The 19,613-nt window shown below is 37.5% G+C and overlaps 1 protein-coding gene across 1 annotated transcript in view; it reads right to left on the reverse strand.

Annotated features, from left to right (window-relative positions):
- adgb (androglobin) overlaps window positions 1-19,613 on the reverse strand; it is a 219,124-nt gene that overhangs the window by 25,830 nt on the left and 173,681 nt on the right. The window contains exons 33-34 of the mRNA XM_073051468.1: window positions 11,248-11,396; window positions 4,863-5,024 (exon numbers count right to left, since the gene is read on the reverse strand). Of these exons, the coding sequence (XP_072907569.1) occupies window positions 4,863-5,024; window positions 11,248-11,396 (311 nt within the window). The remainder of the gene's footprint in view (window positions 1-4,862; window positions 5,025-11,247; window positions 11,397-19,613) is intronic.

Consider the following 19,613-nt stretch of genomic DNA (forward strand, 5'->3'; position numbering starts at 1 on the left):
AAGAGTGTTTGATATTTTGTATTTATTCTTTAATTGATCAAATGACATTAATATACCTCCTTCAAAACAATCTCCTATATATCTAATCCCTTTTTGAAACCAATTGTATAAAAGTTGGTTATCCATTGTAAAAGGAATAAGTTTATTTTGAATTAAAGGTCTCTTTGTTAATAAAGATTTCTTCATCTCATCATCAATATTTATCTTATCCCATAAATCAATCAAAGGTTTTAATATAGGAGATTCTTTCTTTTCCCGTATCCATTTAGATTCCCACTTATATATATATAAAATCTTCTGGTATATTTTCTCCTATTTTATCTAATTCTATTCTAATCCATGCGTGTTTATCTTCATCAAAAAAAGAATCAATAAATCTAAGTTGATTTGCTTTATGATAATTCTTAAAGTTTGGAAGTTGTAACCCTCCTAGGTCAAATTTCCATGACAATTTTTCCAATGATATTCTTGACATCTTACCTTTCCAAAGGAACTTCCTCACACATTTATTTAACTCTTGAAAAAACTTCTGCGGTAATTGTATCGGTAGTGTTTGGAATAAATATTGTAATCTAGGGAATATATTCATTTTTGCAGCATTTACTCTGCCTACTAATGTTATTGGTAACGTCATCCATTTATCAAGATCTTCTTGAATTTTTTTCAATAATGGTAAATAATTTAATTTATATAAATTCTTTATATCATTATCAACTCTTATACCTAAATATTTTATACCATTTATTGGCCATCTAAATTGAGTTATTAGTCGACATTGACTATAATCTCCTTTAGTAAGGGGTAGAATTTCACTTTTATCCCAATTTATTTTGTAGCCTGATATTTTCCCATATTCTTCCAATCTAGAAGATAATTTACGCAGCGAATACAATGGGTTTGTTAAATAAAGCAAAACATCGTCAGCAAATAAATTAATTTTATATTCTTCCTGGTTAACTCTGAAACCCATAATATCTGGGTCCGTTCTAATTAATTCAGCTAATGGTTCTATCGTCAACACAAATAAAGCAGGTGATAATGGACAACCTTGTCTAGTTGACCTTGTTAACTGAAATGATGTTGAAATTTGACCATTTGTCACTACTTTAGCTTTGGCATTAGTATTTAAGGTTTTAATCCATTTTATAAAAGATACTCCTAATACATATTTTTCCAATACCTTAAATAAAAAATCCCATTCCAATCTATCAAATGCTTTTTCTGCATCTAAGGCAAATGCCACACTCATTTCCTCCCTCTTTTGTGCCAAATGAATTATGCTAAGTAACCGAGTTACATTATCTGCCGATTGTCTATTTTTGATAAATCCTGTTTGATCCATATGTATTAATTTTGGTAAGTATTTAGATAATCTATTAGATAAAATTTTTGCTATTATTTTATAGTCAGTATTCAACAAAGAAATAGGTCTATATGATGTTGGTTTTAAAAGATCTCTATCTTTTTTTGGCAATATTATTAAAATAGCTGTCAAAAAAGATTCTGGAAGTTTATGCGTTCTTTCTGCTTGGTATATTAACTCCATAAAAGGAGGAATTAGTAAATCTTTAAACTTTTTATAAAATTTGGGCGGAAAACCATCTTCTCCTGGGGATTTATTACTCTGAAGTGATCCTAGAGCTTCTTCGACCTCTTTTAATGTAAAAGGCATATCTAATCCCTTCTGTTCTTCCGAATTCAATTTTGGAAGAGTTATTTGTGATAAAAACCTTTCTATCTCGACATTATCATTTTGTGATTCTGATTGATACAGTTCAGAATAAAAATTCTTAAAAGCTTCATTAATTTCTAAAGGTTTATAAGTAATTTTATTTACACTTGTTCTAATTGCATTTATCGTTTTGGAAATCTGGTCTGTTTTTAACTGCCATGCAAGAATCTTGTGTGATCTTTCACCTAGTTCATAATATCTCTGTTTAGTTCTCATAATTGCTTTTTCTGTTCGATATGTCTGAAGAGTATTATATTGTAACTTCTTGTTAACAAGTTGTCTTCGTTTTTCTTCTGTCATATATCTTTGAGATTCTTTTTCTAAGTTTGTAATCTCTTTTTCCAATTGATCTATTTCTACCATATATTCCTTCTTAATTTTAGAAGTATAACTTATTATCTGGCCTCTCAAATATGCCTTCATTGCTTCCCATACTATAAATTTATCACCAACTGAATGTAAATTTGTATCTAAAAAAAAACCTGAGTCTGCTTTTTCATGAAATCACAAAAATCTTGACGTTTTAATAATATTGAATTAAATCTCCATCTGTAAATCGATTCCTCTTTATCCATCATTATCATTGTCATTGTCAAGGGGGAATGATCTGACAATATTCTTGCTTTATATTCCATATTTTTCATTCTGTCTTGAATATTCGTTGATAATAGGAAAAAATCTATCCTTGAATAAATTTTATGTCTATTTGAATAAAATGAGTAATCTCTTTCTTTTGGATTAATTCTTCTCCATATACCAATCAAATTTAAATCTTTCATCAATGATAAAGTTAATTTTGCTACTTTGATTTTGTAACAACCTTTGTTGATCTATCTAAAACTGGGTCTAGACAAAAATTAAAATCTCCACCTATTAATATTTTGTCATGTGCGTCAGCCAAAATCAAAAAGGCCTCTTGTATAAATTTTACATCATTTTCATTTGGTGCATAAATATTTATAGGAGTCCATAGTTCTGAAAAAATTTGACAATGTATAATTACATATCTCCCCGCAGAATCAATTAATACATTTTGTCTTTTAATTGGTAAAGTTTTATTAACCAAAATTGCAACTCCCCTTGCCTTTGAATTAAATGAAGCTGCAATAACACTTCTGACCCAATCTCTCTTTAATTTCTGCTTTTCTATCTCTGTTAAGTGTGTTTCTTGTAAAAAAGCTATATCTATTTTCATTTTCTTAATGTATGTTAAAATTCTTTTTCTTTTCACTGGTCCATTAAGCCCATTAACATTAAAACTTAAAAAATTCACTAAATTAGTCATTATTTTTAACAGGGTTACTCCAATCTATAGTAATACCTAACCTTTCAACTTTCGTAGTACCTTGGGGAACCTTTTTAAAATTCTCCATGTGTCTCCCCACCCCCCCCCCCCAATTGTCCAGGCAAAGAAAGAAAAAGAAAAATAGATTATAAAGAAAAAAATAACAAAATACCCCCCCACTAATGTTGTGAATTAAAAAAAACACAACATTACCCCCCTCCGTTGTACGGGTCATGCCAATCGCCATGTTTACACATAAGTCCTGTAGCAATCGATCCGAAGTTCCCCCAGCTCCCCCGTAACATAAAAAAGTATATATAAGAAAGGAAAAAATAATATCACTACTCTCAATTAATATTTCTCAAATTTTTACTTTTCTCCCCCTGTATCATATAATCCAACATTATTTTTACTAGGCGATATTGAAGGGATAAAACCCGAAATCCAAACTGAATAAATATCAGAAAGAATTCATAAAAATTACATTGGCAGTAGCCAAAAAGGCTATTGCAGTTACTTGGAAATCGGATTCATACTTAAGTATAGATCGTTGGAAGAATGAAATTTTTAGCTGCATTCCACTTGAAAAAATTACTTATAATTTAAGAGATAAATATGAAATATTTATGAAAATTTGGCACCCTTATTTACAAAAGATAGGATTAAATATATAGGTGCTCCGAAGATAAAATTATTGGTTATCTGGGGAAATAAATAAATATATATACTAAAGCTATTATGAACTCCATGGAGCATGTGGGGATCTTCCGATATCCAGGCATTCTTTCTTTCTTTCTTTTTTCTTCTCTCTATTTTTTTCTCTTTCTATAGGGATATGTTAGGGGGAGGGGGGAAGGGTTGATAATTTTTTTTCATAATTTTTTTTCCTTCTGTAACCTATTTGAAAATTCAATTCAAAAAATTTTATTAAAAAAAACGTGCATGTGACTGATGAGTCTCCTGCCCCAATTAAGTAGTATATGTCCCAAATACATGAAGGAAGCCTGGGCAACTTTCTTGATTAGTTTTTGTCCTTAAGAGTTGTCCCAAATAAGTAGCTGCCCTGATTAACTGATGCATCAAGTAACTGGAATTCACTGTACTTTTTAAAATAATATTGTTTTTGCTGTAATTTTGGTTGCCTCTGTGGATGACCCTACCAGGAGCTAAGTGCCAGATGGCTAAACTCATGATCACATTACTCTCAGGATCTCAGGAACTCACAATCCTCTCCACCATGATAATCCTCAGCACTTAGCTTCTGGTAGGGTCACCCATGGCCGTAAAGTCAAGGGGAAGGTTCCAGACAAAAAGCAATCCAACCAAGACCTCAATAGTGGAGCAGGTGGAAGATGTTGACATTTCACAATGGCAGCGAAGGTGGAGGAAGACCGCAGCAATGAAGAGTCCTCAGTCATCGTGCAAGCCAGGCCACTGGACCTGGACCCTGAACTGACAAGGACTGTGTGGTGGTTACCCATGCGCCAGCCTCCCCACATTAAATGAAGTCATGCATACAGTAGGTGTTCTCCGAAAGGGTAATCCACCTTAACGTCCCAGTTATGTGGATTCTGGATCGGCCTCTGGATTGGACCTGCCAATAGACAACCCCATTGGAGAACATCGTACTTGATTGCACTACTAATTTTGGATAAGCCATGGTTATAATCGATATATAAGTGCAAGTTTATTCTTACTAATAAACTTATATTTGTAAAAACTAAGTTATAATTTTATTCACAACATTATATTGTAAAAACTAATATTTTTACAAATTGAATGAGGTGCACACATTACTAACTCCATTACCAAGATAAACACATTACCTTATTGATACTGAATTACCTTGAAAGCTCTTCCGGGTTCTGCAGCCTCCCAGGCCCGTTTCATCGCATGGATTTCATCCTGTCGATTGGTATCTTTCTTGATGTCAACACTGTCACTTTCACCATAGTCAACAATGTAGTGGAATGTGAAATGAGGTTTTGTCAAATTAAGTTGTTGTACCTGAAAAACATAAAAATTAAACAACATAGTCTTCTTATTATGACCTCATGCTCCCATAGCAAATGAAGGACCTTGTATGACATATGCGACCAATGTAATTTGCCTATTTTCAACAGAGGCAGATAGTAGGTGAGAATGATGTGGACAGAGGACAACAACAGGTTGAGCAGCATGGATGAGTCAATGTTGGAAATCAGGTGTCAAGATATTTACTAAGTAGGGAGAAGGAATCTTAAGGTGTCATATACCATAATGATGGTATGAAGTTACACTTACACTGGGGAGTGAGTACTGAGCCCTGTGGGAACCTTACTGGTAACACCCTACCAGTTCCAAGGCCATTCTCAACCAGCCTTCTTTGTCTCATCAAAGACCTTGCTACATTTATAAAAGTTAATCCATGTTAATCAGCAATCAGCTTTTCTTAACAAATCGTGGTGACTGGCCTAAGTAAGCTGCACTTTTCTGTCTCTTAAAATAGATTCCAATAATCTGGCCACCACTGAAGTTACACTAAATTGCCTACCTGTTATTATCTATATTTTTCCTTTCTCCCCGTTCAAACAGTGGTATATCATGAACAGTTCTCTAAACCTTGGTCAGTATTCACTGTAACCAGGGAGACTGAAAAATTGTAACTAGACTCCATAATTTCTTCCTTTGTTTCTTTTAACAGCATGACATATATTTCATCTGGACCTGGAGATTTTTTCTATTTTTTTCAACAATATGCCTCTTACCTTCCACTTTCACTGTATTTATCTCATGTAATATTTCACACATTAAAAACATCAGCATAATCTCCCTCTTTCATTAACATGCTGTAGTAACAAAATATTCACATGAACCTACCAGATCTACAGCCTCCACACACAAGTGACTTTTTTGACACCTACTAGAATCTATTCTTTCCTAAAGTACTGTATACACTTGCTCTTCATGTTCTATAAATCAGCTTTAGATTTTCTTTGATCTCACTTGCAATACTTTTTCTATACCCGCTTTATGCTTTCCTCATTTACTTTCACTTTTACTCCCATACCTTCCATATTCTTCTAGAATTCATTATGCTTTCAGTGTCTGACTTCTTCTGTGTTTTTCTTTATCCTACTCCCTAAGCACTTTGCCGTTGGGCACATCTAAATTTAGCATGTCCCATGCTTTTATTTGTGAGAACATATTTTACCTGATCCCTTGAATTTACTAAAATGTCCCTTAGCCTTGATATTGAACTACCTTCAATAGGTTCTTCCTAGTCCACTTTAGCCAAATCACTTCTCAGTGTAGCAAATTTGGCCTTATCCAAATTTAGAACCTTAAACTCTTTTCCTTTTTGCATAACAATATTCAAACTGACATAAAAGATTACTTCCACAATAATGATCATAGCTTGCCTACCTTCATTTCTTATAAATACAAATAGGGAGTTATTAACTCTATACTTGATACCTCCTCCAATTCATGTTGGATTTGCTGTAAACTGGCTAAACCTTCTTCTGTCTCCAAGTTGGAAATTATGTGCTCTCTATATATTAACACTGACTATTTCCTGGTTAATATGGGAACTGAACACCTCTTTTCCCAATCAGTTCCACTGTTCAAGTGACTGCATACATTTGAAATTTGCAATCAATGGTGCTCCCTAATCTCTCTAACACTCTGTCCACACCCAACAGTGTAGCGTTCCCTTTATGTTCCTTAAGGTGATCCATTTTGCCTCTTTTAATAATCTTTCTATTATATCACTGTGGGATAAAGAAATGGCAGACAAACTTAAATGTTTTGTGTCAATTTTCACTGTGGAAGACACCAGCAATATGTCAGAGATTCAAGAGTCTCAAGGCAGAAGTGATTGTTGTTGCTATTTCGAAGGTCTGAAGGAAGGTAAGTCACCTAGACCAGGTGGACTTACACCCTAGGGCTCTGAAAGAGGTAGCTGAGAGATCGTGGAGGTATTAGTAGTAATCTTTTAAGAATCACTAGATTCTTGAATGGTTCTGGAGGAATGGTAAATCAGAAATGTTACTCCACTCTTTAAGAAGGGAGGGAGGCAAAAGACAATAAATTATAGGCTGGACTTCAGTGATGTTGGAGTAAGATGTTGGAGTCTATTATTAAGGATGAGGTTTCAAATAGGCTGGAATCAACATGGTTTCCTTAAGGGGAAATCTTATCTGAGAAATCTATTGAAATTTGAGGAAATAACAGGCAGGATAGACAAAAGAGAGAGTGGATGTTATTTACTTGGATTTTCAGAAGGCCTTTGACAAGGTGCTACACATGAGGCTGTGAAACAAGAGCCCATGGTACTACAAGAAAGATACTAGCATAGGTAGAAAATTAGCTGACCGGCAGGAGGCAAAGAGTGGGAATGAAGGGGGCCTTTTCTGGTTGGCTGCTAGTGATTAGTGGTGTTCTGCAGGGGTCGTTGTTGGGACTGCTTCTTTTCATGTTACAAGTCAATGATTTGGGTGACAGAATTTGTGATGAAGTTCGTGGATGATACAGAGGTAGGTGGTAGGGCAGGGAGGGTTGAGGAATCAGGGAATCTGTAGAAAGACAGATAGATTAGGAGAATGGGCAAATAAATGGCAGATGGAATCTAGTCTAGGGAACTGTGTGGTCATGCACTTTGGTAGAAGGAATAAAGGGATAGACTATTTCTATGCAGGGAGAAAATTCAGGAATCAGAGGTGCAAAGTGTCTTGAGAGTCCTTGTGTAGGATTTCATGAAGGTTAATTTTCAGGTTGAGTTGATGGTAAGGAAGGCAAATACAATACTAGCATTTAGTTCGAGAGGTCTAGAATATGATGTGATGCTGAAGTCATTGGTCTGACTGCACTTGGAGTATTGTGAGCAGTTTTGGACCCCTTATCTAAGAAAAGATGTACTTGCTTTGGAAAGAGTTTATAGGGGGGTTCATGAGAATGAAAGGGCTAATATATGAGGAATGTTTGATGACTATGGGCCCATAATTGCTGGAGTTGAGAAGAATGAGGGGGTGGAGCTCATTGATACTGAAAGTGGATGTAGAGAGGATGTCCTGTAGTGGGGGAGTGTGAGACCAAAGGGCACAGCCTCAGAATAAAATGATGTTCCCTCAGAATAGAGGTGAGGAGGAATTTCTTTCGCCAGAGGGTGGTGAATCTGCGGAATTCATTACCACAGACTGCTGTGGAGGCCAAGTCATTGTGTATATTTAAAGTAGAGTTTGATAGGTTCTTGATTGGTAAAGTGTAACAGGGATGGTGGCTAGGCTAGGCTCGATCTAGGGTTGTTACGTTGAATTTCCATCTCTTCACCAGTGGACTGCTAGGAAAGGCTTAGACCAGCCAAACCCAAGTGCAGAGAAGACCAGAATCTTTATTTGTGGTTTGGTTTGCAGAGAACACAGGCTAGGACTTGAGAATCACTACACACAGGGAAGGTAAACTCGGGATTGAAAACATGAAGGCAAAGTGAGTTAGCATCTCTCGGAGAACATCACTCGGCATACCAGGATAGAATTCGGGAGAGGCAGAAAGAAGTTTGCGAGAGGTGGGTGGGCAGGTGTCCTGGCAGCAAGAAGACCATACATGGAGTCCACCAGTAGTCCTGTCAATTTGTGGGTTGTGGAGTTCCTGAGAGCACCAGGAACTCAGGAGAATGGATAAGGTGAAACTGGATAGTGTTGGTATGCTGTTCAATATGTAAACAGATGGAAGCAATGAAGTGGCAGATCCTCTCTGGGCCCAGAGGTGTTCTGTCCAAAGCCATGGTCATAACTGGTTGGTCAAGATGGACCAGGGGAACTCAGAGATGTCTTGCTAACTTGAGGTCCACAAAATTGCCTGCTGTGCCAGAATCTACAAAGGTTCTGAGGGCATGTTATTGTTTGCCCTAAGAGATGGAGGCAGACAGCATGACCCTAGATGTAGTAGACCTGGGAGGAATGGTGGAAGCTGTCACAGACCACCCTTCCTTGGACGGGTCTGAACATTTTGCCAACAACTCAGGACAGGCAGAATGGAAATGGCCCGGCTCATCACAGTAGAGACAGCACTTTTCCTTCATTGTCCAGTCCTGCTCAGCTGGAGGAAGTTGTGTTCTGTCAAATTGTGTCGACTGCTTTGGAGGAAGTTGAGGGGAGCTGGGGGTGTGCATAACTGCAGTGAGGATGATGAGGCAAAGGGGCACTGAGACTGGCAGCCCTAGCGGACTCACTGTGGTGTTCTTTTCTTTCCTGGAGACAATTGACAGCTCGAATGGAGGTATCAACAAGATTCTCGAGATCTTCCATGGGGCCTGTGGCTGCCAATTCATCTTTAATTTCATCTGATAGCCCACTGAGGAACATGGCTATTAGGTTTTCAGTTTTCCAACTACACTCTACTACCAAGGTGCAGAACTCTATTGTATATTCAGCCATGGTATGGGTACCCTGACAAAGTTGGAGGAGTTGGTTTGCTACCTTTTGTACACTGACTGGGTAGTTAAACACCCTTTTCATCTCCCTGGCAAAGAAGCATAAGTCTGCACTACTTGGTGAATTCTTCTCTCAAAGTGCTCTCACCCAGACAAGAGCTTTGCCAGAGAGGAGAGAGGTGAGATGATATAGGTCACTTTGTGGTGGTCAGAGAGGCACTTGTTGAGTTGCAGCTCAAAAGCCAGAGAACACTGAGGAAGAAACCCTCTGCATGTCCCTACATTGCCATCAAATTGCTTGGGTGCTGGCAGATTCGGAGACGTGGAAGCTGGAATGACAGCAGGGATTTGCTGGCTCATCCTGCTGATCTCAGTGAGCCTCTGGAGGGCAGTCAGGATCTGCCGAAGCACACACTCATGTCCACTCACTGTGACCTCCCGGCTGGCCAGTACTGATTGGAGATGCTCATACTTCATTGGCTCCATGCTAGGGCTCAGTCTTGCTGTAAAAGCTGAGGTACCAGGCTGGGTTTGATTCTTCAACCAGTGAATTACCAGGAGAGGCTTAGACCATGTGTATCCAAGTGAAGATGAGACCAGAGACAAAGATGGAGTTGAACAAAGAATCTTTACTACAGTATTGGTTTGTGGAGAACTCAGGCTCACTACACACAGGGTAGGTAAACTTAGGACTGAGCAAAGACAAATGATACAGGCAGAACATAATCAGAGCAACAAAACAATGCACATATGCACTGATAAATAAGACAAAGGTGAAAACAATCATCAATCAATTGGGGAGGAGCGCCAGAGACTGGAAGATTCCAGCAACCCTGTATTCAGACCAAAGCATGATAGTAAGGGCGACAAAGTTTATGGGGAGAAGGTAGGAGAATGGGGTTGAGAGGAATAATAAATTAGTCAAGGTTGAATGGTGCAGCAGACTCGATGGGCCAAAAAGACTCATTCTGCTCTCATGTCTTATTATCTTATGATTGATCATGTTCACCCCTTTGATTATTTCTTTGACCATCTTCTCTTTTGTATCTTCCTCTTTAGCTCATCTGAAGCTGTCAGTTCTCTGTGAGTCCAGCTCCATGTCATCTTGCAATTGCTTCTCTGCATCAGGGTTTTGCAGGGTCACATTATTCCCCATGCAGTGTTTCCAAGAGCTCATTGCAGGGGAGCTTGGACGTGTTGATTGCTGGTGGCATTTGTTGCTGAGCACCCTGGGACAACTAAGTTTTATTATTGCAGTGCAGGCCTGATAGGCCAGTAGGTATATAAAGTACCCAACTAAATCCTGCCTCTCCCTGCATTATATGTAAACCTCCCAACAACCAAGACAATCCTGAACAACCCTCAGCCCTCTGATCCATGTGCTCCTGCCCCTTTGATTGCATCACTTGCTCTCTAAAATCCTTTAATGCCTGTGCCAGTGAAATTCAAATCCCTCCCCACTTCCTCACCTAAATACACCAGTATTAGCTTGATCCCTTGCTGGCCTCTTCAACCAAACCACACAAATGGTGGTCAAGTCTTGATCCTTTCCTTGACCCCTTCCTGAAATACCCTCATGAGAATTCCAGAGCATCCTAGCAAGGATCTCTGATTGACCAAAGCCTTACAAAAGAGCAGATGACACCTTCTGGAATGTGAAAACATGCACCCGATAGTTTATTATGAAATAGAATTACCAGATATTTTTACTTGTACTTTTTCACAAATCTTTAGCTATCTAACATTGCTGAGAGGCAGTGATTCCTTAGTGCCCTTTCCAAAAGGCAACAAGATGAAAAATAGAGAAAACTAAAATACCGGAATATCTGTCTTGAGCGGCGTGCCTTTATCTTTTCCTCTGTCTTTGTCACTCTTATCACCCTTTTCTTTTCCTTTCTTGGTATGTCTCGATGTTGGTGTGTGTTTCGGATCATCAGTCTCAGAAGAACCAGGGCTAATATTCTTCTCTGGGAATTCAAAGCATTTTATAACAGCAAGAACAAAATGGTACTATCAAAGGTTTATACTGTATTATCACCTTAATTACAAGAACATTTTCTTTGTGTCTACTCTTTTTGACCCGTGAAATTATGGGGTTGCAGAGAGAGTGCATCTTAGGTATGATCTTAGTGAAGCAGCACTGTGTCACGGTGCAATGAAATTTTTTTACATCTTATTGTTGAACTGTAATGCCATCTAGTGTACAAATCTTGTATTTATGCCAGCCCTTGCTCAGAGTTCAAATTAATTATTTTTATATTAGATTGGTAAATATAGAAGCAGGGTGGAGGGATTATCACATATTGGTTACAGGAATTATTAAACATATTGAGACAATATACTGTAGTAATTCCTAACCACGAGCAAACACTTTCCAAGTAAATCAATAGGGATTCAGATTTGTCAGGTAAGCTGGATTGCGTTTTTAGCCAAATTTCCTTACATATCCAGACGAAGTTCATGGATTCAACGCAGTAAGGCATCTGTTGATGGCAGTACCTTGGGTGCAGTTAATTGGAATAGGGGTAGAAAGTGCAAAGAGGGTAAATGTGACCTTCACGTATGATGAATAATCTGCCCCTAAGAAAATAAGTTAACTCTAAAATAAAATGAGTTATCAACTTCACCTTCAAGAATCCAAACCCTGAACATTCTCTATATTGTACATTTTCAACGTGAACTACCTCACACTGCAGCAGAATCTAATTTAAGTGTGCAAAAGTGTTAGAAATCACAGTAGACGGTGCATACATGTTTAAGATATGAAACCCATTGTGCCTCTGCCAGCAGCCATGGTTATCATTACCAATAACTGCCATGGAGTTCTTTATTCCAGAATCCCAAGCCTTGATTCACTTAAGTGCATCACTAAGGCAGATATCATAGATGACAGCTATCGAATGCAATGTTAAAACAAAGCCCCGTCTGTCTTCTTAGTTGGAGAGAAAATCCTCTCTAATACTGTCAACAGCTTGCTTGTGCAGGCAAACAAGTTATTCCATGATAACCTCAGAAATCTGAAATCCTGGCAAAATATTTAACAGTCCAATATAAAAATTCTTAATTCAAACTTTGAGCTAGGGCTGGATTAATTACTTGACATACATTCAGTGGCCATTTTATTAGGTACACCCGTACACCTGCTTGTTAATCCAAATATCTAATCAGCCAGTCACCTGGTAGCAACTCAATGCAAAAAAAAACAGACAGACATGGTCAAGAGGTTCAGTTGTTGTTCAGACCAAACATCAGAATGGGGAGGAAATGTGATCTGAGTGACTTTGACCGTAGAATGATTGTTAGTACCAGATGGGGTGGTTTGAGTATCCCAGAAACTGCTGATCTCCTGGGATTTTTACACACAACAGTCTCTAGAGTTTACAGAGAACGGTGTGAAAAAATACATCCAGTGAGTGGCAGTTCTGTGGGTGAAAACTCCTTGTTAATGAGAGAGGTCAGAGGAGAATGGCCGGACTGGTTCAAGCTGACAGGAAGGCACCAGAAACTCAAATAACTACGCATTATAACATTGGTGCGCAGAAAAATATCTCTAATGCACAACACATCGAACCTTGAAGTGGATTAATAAAGTGGTCACTGAGGGTTAATGCAAAATGTATACATTTGATAGGATTGCAGTTTAACAATAAGGCATAAAGATTGACTTCATTGTACAGGGGACACATGGAACCTCTTCAATGAAACTACATTCTCTTTCTGTAATCTCATGGTTCAAAAAGAGTTGACTCAAAGAAAATTTACAACAAAGAAGGAAGCCATTCAGCAAGTATGAATGACAACTGAGGAAGATCCACCCCATCTAGCCCTACCCTTTAGCACTAGGTTCATGATCCTACAAGTCACAATTCTTGATGTATACATCCAAGGAATGATTAAATGTGATGTGAGTTTCAGGGAGTGAGATGTAGATATCAGCCATCTTCAGAGAAAACCAAATTTACCCATCTCCCCTCTAATATGTTGAAGGTGAATATACCATTTCTCTTCTTAAAGCTTTTTCAATTATTTTGGTTACAATTCTTAATTTCACACTTTCTAACTTCTCACCTGGTCACAATTCCATATCTTTCTACGTCTCCTGATCCCACTGACAGTTTACTTTCCCACCTAGTCAATTTGGAAATATTTATCTTAATCCCTTCACTTCGAAAGGCACACATACTAATTCTTGTAGGACTTCATCAGTTAAACTCATCATCCTGAAAATAATCTGCTTGTTAACAAATTTAAAACTATGTTACAAGATAAATTCCACTCTGACAAGTACTACTTTTGTGCAACAATTTCACAAGTTGCTTCATATCTAAATATCTCCATACACCAATCTCCTTAACTCAAAAATCTCTAAGTTTGTTAAAATGATTAATTTATCAAGACTCCTTGTTGACACTGCCTAACTCAGCAGTTCTCAAAGTGCTCTGTTATCATGTTCTACCATGCACTACCATTTTCTTTCAAAACTTCCAATCTGCTGTGACTGTTTTAGAATATGAGTAATTTTAGAAAAGCAAATCATCTGCATTGTTCATGGTATATTGAGTTCATAATTTAAATAGTTATGGTACTTTTTCCTTTAATACTATTAATTGCTTCATTTCCAACTTTCATTAGTTCCTTGATTCCCGGCTGTATGCCCTTTGTATTCTCCACATTGAGCACTGATTCAAAATGTCTGTTTAATTTATCTTCAAACTCCTTATTCTTCAATGAATCCATATTTATTTTCACGAATCACTCTTTTATGAACTTGTGAAAATGTTTAATTCTGTATTTTGCATATTTCCAGTTATTCTATTCTATTTCATTCTAAGTTTCAATTTCTTGGTCATTCTTTCTTGATTTCTTAAAATGTTAGGAGCTTTACTCAGCTTTACCTCTCAATTGGCATCATTATAAGCTGCTCCCTTTAACCTGATAATACTGACCTCTGTCTTTAGCTTATTCCCAGATCCCAAATACTGAACAAACACATTTTAAATTCTATATATGTTCTTTGTTTCCAAGAGGATAATTTGAAATTACTAACTAACCCTGGTCTATTACGCAAAATAGGAAATAAGATTTCCCCATTATTGGTTCCACAATATACAGTACTGGAGCACTATCTCAAATGTATTTGAGACAAATGCATTTCTACGTCATACTTTCAGGTTTCTGTTTAAGCATCTAAAATGTATTAACCCCTTAAATCAGGAGATCTGAAACTTTTTTTATGCCATGGACCAATACCATTAAGCAAGGGGGTCTGTGGACCCCAGGTTGGAGACCCATGCCTTAAATGTGAAAAAACCCCAAAATAAGTTTAGTTGGAAAAAATAACATCCCTATGTACAGAATTGTTCAGATTAGAAAGAACCAAATCTTTAAACAAAATATTTAGAATCAGAGTTTTTCATGGCCTTTTGTTCCAACTCATCCATGCTGATCAAGTTGTTTACCTGAGCTAGTACCACTTGCTTACATTTTTCTATACCCTTCACAACCCTTCTTATCTAGAAACTGGTCTAAATGTATTTTAAATATTGCAGTTATACCCTCCTTTACCACTGTAGTTCTTTCCATTTACCACCACCCTCCATGTGAAAATGTTGCCCTTCAGATTCTCTCTCAATCTTTTCGCTCTAACCTTAAACCCATGGCCTTTAGTTTTAGATTTTTCTACTGTGGGAAAAAGATTGTGCAAAATCCACCTTAACTATGCTCATTATGACTTTATATACTTATACTATGTCAACCCTTAGCTTGCAATACTCCAGGGAGAAACACCCCAGCCTAACCAGTCTGTCCTTATAACTCAACTCCTCCAGTACTGCTAACATGCTTGTGAAACTTTCCTGCACCTTATTAATGACATCCTTCCTATAGCTGGGTGACCAGAACTGCATACAGTACTTCAAGTGTGGTCTTATCAATGTCTTGAACAGTTGTATCATGATATCCTAAATCTTGCACTTGATGCCCTGACTGATGAAAGCAAGTGTACCAAACCCTGAAATGACGTTCTTGCACCCTTACGTTTCTAATTATAAATTAACTGTGCTACCTTTGAGGATGAAAGATATGTGTCCATATTACAAGATTTTAATCATAGCCTTGAATCTTTCAAATAGCAATGTAGGAGAATTTCATTAGTTTTGGAAAGGCTGTGACTGGTACAGCTCCTTCAGAGCTGTTCCCATGCTATTCTCTATGAGTGAGCTAGAAACCTTTTGGAAGGATTAAAATTTCTAAAGGAAGAAGGATCCATAGTAATACCTGGATAAGGGGACATAGTGGTGATGGGAAGAGCGGGGAGGGATGGATTGCTGGGGCAACGGGCAAGTCAAAATCCATGGTATGGAACTTGCAGGGGCTGTGAGCACGTGAAGGAAAAGGATGATAGCAAAGGTTTTAGATGCAGTACTCAGGGCTGACAAAAATGCCATTAGTGGCTTATGAAAACTCCCCTTGCTCTCTTTTGGCTATGTTAAAATTCTAGTTTATTAAAGAAGACTAGTCAATCGCTTGCTTCCTTCTCCAATGAATTGCTTTAATACTCCAAGGCTTTCCAGTCAAGTTATTGCATTTGAAAATCACTGTATAAAAGAATGAATCACTATATAAATGTACCAATTATGTTTTTTTAATCACGGTTTGTATACGTAGTCAGCCAGCAGGAATGCAAAGCATGGGTTTTCACACCAAATCTCCCTTAACATTTAAAATAAAAAATCAAGATATTCTGAAAAATTCCATTGCAAAGGCAGAGAGAGAAGGTGGCCACTTGGGGATTTATAATGAAACTATCAGTTGATAATTTGGCTCAGGTAAATTGGTTAAGAAGAGGATTCTAAGGACCATTTTAAAGGAGGGAAGTAGAGAGATTGAGAAAGAGTTTCCACAGCTTAAGCTGTAGATGGGTAAATGCACAGCTATCAGTGTTGGGAGTATTGTACAAAAGGTTTCAGTTAGAGGTTTGCGAACACCACGGGGCATTACTGCGATAGAAAGGGAGGAGACTTGGTGCTTTCAATTCTGATATTTCTTTACAGCATAGGATGAGGTCATTTATCAGCTGTTTCTCTGAGCAATCCCATCAATACCATTTCCTTACTTATTTTTCTGTATCTGATCCTCTCTCAATTCTGCAATAATGCACCTAAACCAAGGCCGATTTGCAGAGGCAAATTAACTGAACTGCTTGAATCTTTTTGAGATGTGGGTGGAAACTGGAGCACTTGGGGGATATTCACCTGTTCCATACAAACAGCACGGAGTTCGGCACTGAACCGGAGTAACAGGAACTGTGAACCAGTTACACTGCCTGACACACCACTGCAGTGCCCACCTTAGGTACAAGGATGGAAATGTTTAAATTCAGACACTGCTGAGCAGAGCAGAGCAAATGCAGACACAAGCAGAGAGTTTTGGATGAACTTATGTTTAGAGAAGGTAGGCTTTGGGAGACAGCTGGAACAGCATACTCTCATTCATAATATATTTTCATTTGCTGTTAAATAATATTTTGTAAGTTGATCTATTGTTATCACATGTACTGAGGTATAGTGAAAAACTGTTCTGCATGCCATCCATGCTTCATATTAGTTCACTGAGGTAGTACAAAGTCAAAAATATATTTATTAACAAATTACGTATATGTAACTGCATATTTAATACCTTGAGATTCATTTCTTTGCAGACATGTATGGCTAAATAAAGAAATACAATAGAACTTATGAAAAACTATACATGAACAAAGACTGATAAACAATCAATGTGCAAAAGACAAGTTGTGCAAGTAATAAAAAAACAAATAAATAAGGCTGAAAACATGAATTGTAGAGTTCTTGAAAGTGAGTCTATAGTTTGTGGAATCATTTTAGCATTGAGGTGAGTGAAGTTATCTACGCTGCTTCAGGATCCTGATGGCTGGTGGTGTGAGATCTAAGGCTTTTGTACCTCCTGCCAGATGTTAATAGGGAGAAGAGAACATGGCCTGAGAGACGGGGGTCCTTGATGATGGATGCTGCTTTCCTGTGAACGTGCTCAGTGACAAGGGAAAACAGTAGCAGGATGCAGAATAAGGTATTAAAGTTACAGAGAAGGTGCAGTGCAGGCAGTAAGGTGCAAGACCGCGATGAGGTAGATTGTCAAGACAAGAGTGCATCTTATATTAGTTGATAGAGTATAGCACAGAAACAGTCTCTTCAGGCCATCTAGTCCATGTCGAGCCATTTAAACTGCCTCCTCCCATTGACTTGCACCGTAACCATTGCCCTCCGTATCCATGCCATCCATGTACCTATCCAAACCTCTCTTAAATATTGAAATCATGCAAAACTTGCACTGGCAGCTCGATCCATCCTCTTATGACGCTCTGAGTGAGGAAGTTTCTCCTCATTTACCCCGTAAACTTTTCACCTTTCTCCTTTAACCCATGAGCTCTAGTTGTTGTCCCACCTAAGCTCCGTGGAAAAAGCCTGCTTGCATTTACACTATCTATACCCCTCATAATTTTGTATACCTCTATCAAATCTCCTCTCAGTCTTCTACATTCCAAGGAATAAAGTCCTAACCTATTCAATCTTTTCACATAACTCAGGTCCTCCAGACCTGGAAACTTCCTTGTAAATTTTCTCTGTACCCTCTCAAAAAAAAGATAGTATACTTAAGCAACAATTCAAAACAGCTGTAGAAGAACACCTCAACAAAAATGAAGCAACACCTATTTGGGACAGATTTAAATATGCTATAGAACAATCAGCAGAGGACAAAATCCCAGTACAAGAAATCTAACACAACAAGGGGTGGCTAACCCAAGAAATTCTAGATCTGATGGAACAAAGAAGGTTAGTGAGGAATAGCGGAGTGCAACACAGAGAGCTAGACAGACAGACCAGACAATTGTGCAATATTGCAAAGGAAGAATGGCTGAATCAAAAATGCAATGAAGTAGAAGTCCATATTAACAACAGCAAAGAAATGCACAAGAAAATTAAGGAAATTACTGGAATTAAGAAAACCTCCTCTACAGGATACATAAGATCAACAGACGGATCCACACTAACAGATCCAGATAAAGTATGTGAGAGGTGGATTCAGTATATGGAACAGCTTTTTGAAGATAATAGAGGGGAGCCCCCAGATATTAAACACCCTAATTCTGGCCCACCTATTACCAAAGAACAAATAACTACAGCAATGAAAAGCAGGAAACATGGTAAAGCCACTGGACCTGTTGAAATTTCAGTGGAAATGATACAAGTCCTAGAAGATCTGGGCATAGATATTCTTTTTGAACTGTTTAATGACATATATGAGTCTGGTGTATTGCCTGATGATCTCTTGAAATCGGTATTTATAACTCTGCCAAAAATTCCTGGAACTATTGACTGTGAAAATTATAGAACAATCAGTCTTATGAGTTACATAATAAAGATTTTGTTGAGAATTGTTCTGAATCAAATTAAAAACAAATTAAGGCCAGAAACTTCTAGACTGCAATATGGGTTTATTGAGGATAGAGGAACTAGGAATGTAATTTTCATACTACGAATGCTTTCAGAAAGGGCAATTGATGACTTTTTATGTTTTATTGATTTCACTAAAGCATTCGACAAAGTGCATCGTGAAAAATTATTTCAAATTCTCGCTAAACTAAACATTGACGGAAGGGACCAACAACTGCTTCAAAATTTATATTGGAATCAAATGGTGGCAGTAAAAATGGACAATAATGTAAGTAGTTGGACTAAAATTCAAAGAGGAGTTAAACAGGGATGCATTGCCTCACCAGAATTATTTAATATCTATAGTGAAATAATTCTCAGAGAAATAGAAGACCTAGATGGGATAAGATTGGAGGTGTTAACATCAACAATATAAGATATGCTGATGATACCACCCTAATAGCAAGTGCTGCAGAAGACCTACAAATCCTCCTAGACAAAGTAGTACAAACAAGTGCAGATTTTGGTCTAAACATCAACTGTAAAAAAAAACACAAATGTATGGTAATATCAAAACAGCAGGATACTCCAAACTGCCAATTGTACATTGGTAACCAAGAGATTGAACAAAAGACCAGCTTTAATTACCTTGGTAGCTTTATATCACAAGATGATAGAAGTAAAGTAGAAATAAAAAGAAGAATTGCCATTGTCAGAACCAACTTCCAAAAAATG

This window comes from Hemitrygon akajei, chromosome 7 (assembly GCF_048418815.1).
Source record: "Hemitrygon akajei chromosome 7, sHemAka1.3, whole genome shotgun sequence".
NCBI classification, from domain to species: Eukaryota; Metazoa; Chordata; class Chondrichthyes; order Myliobatiformes; family Dasyatidae; genus Hemitrygon; species Hemitrygon akajei.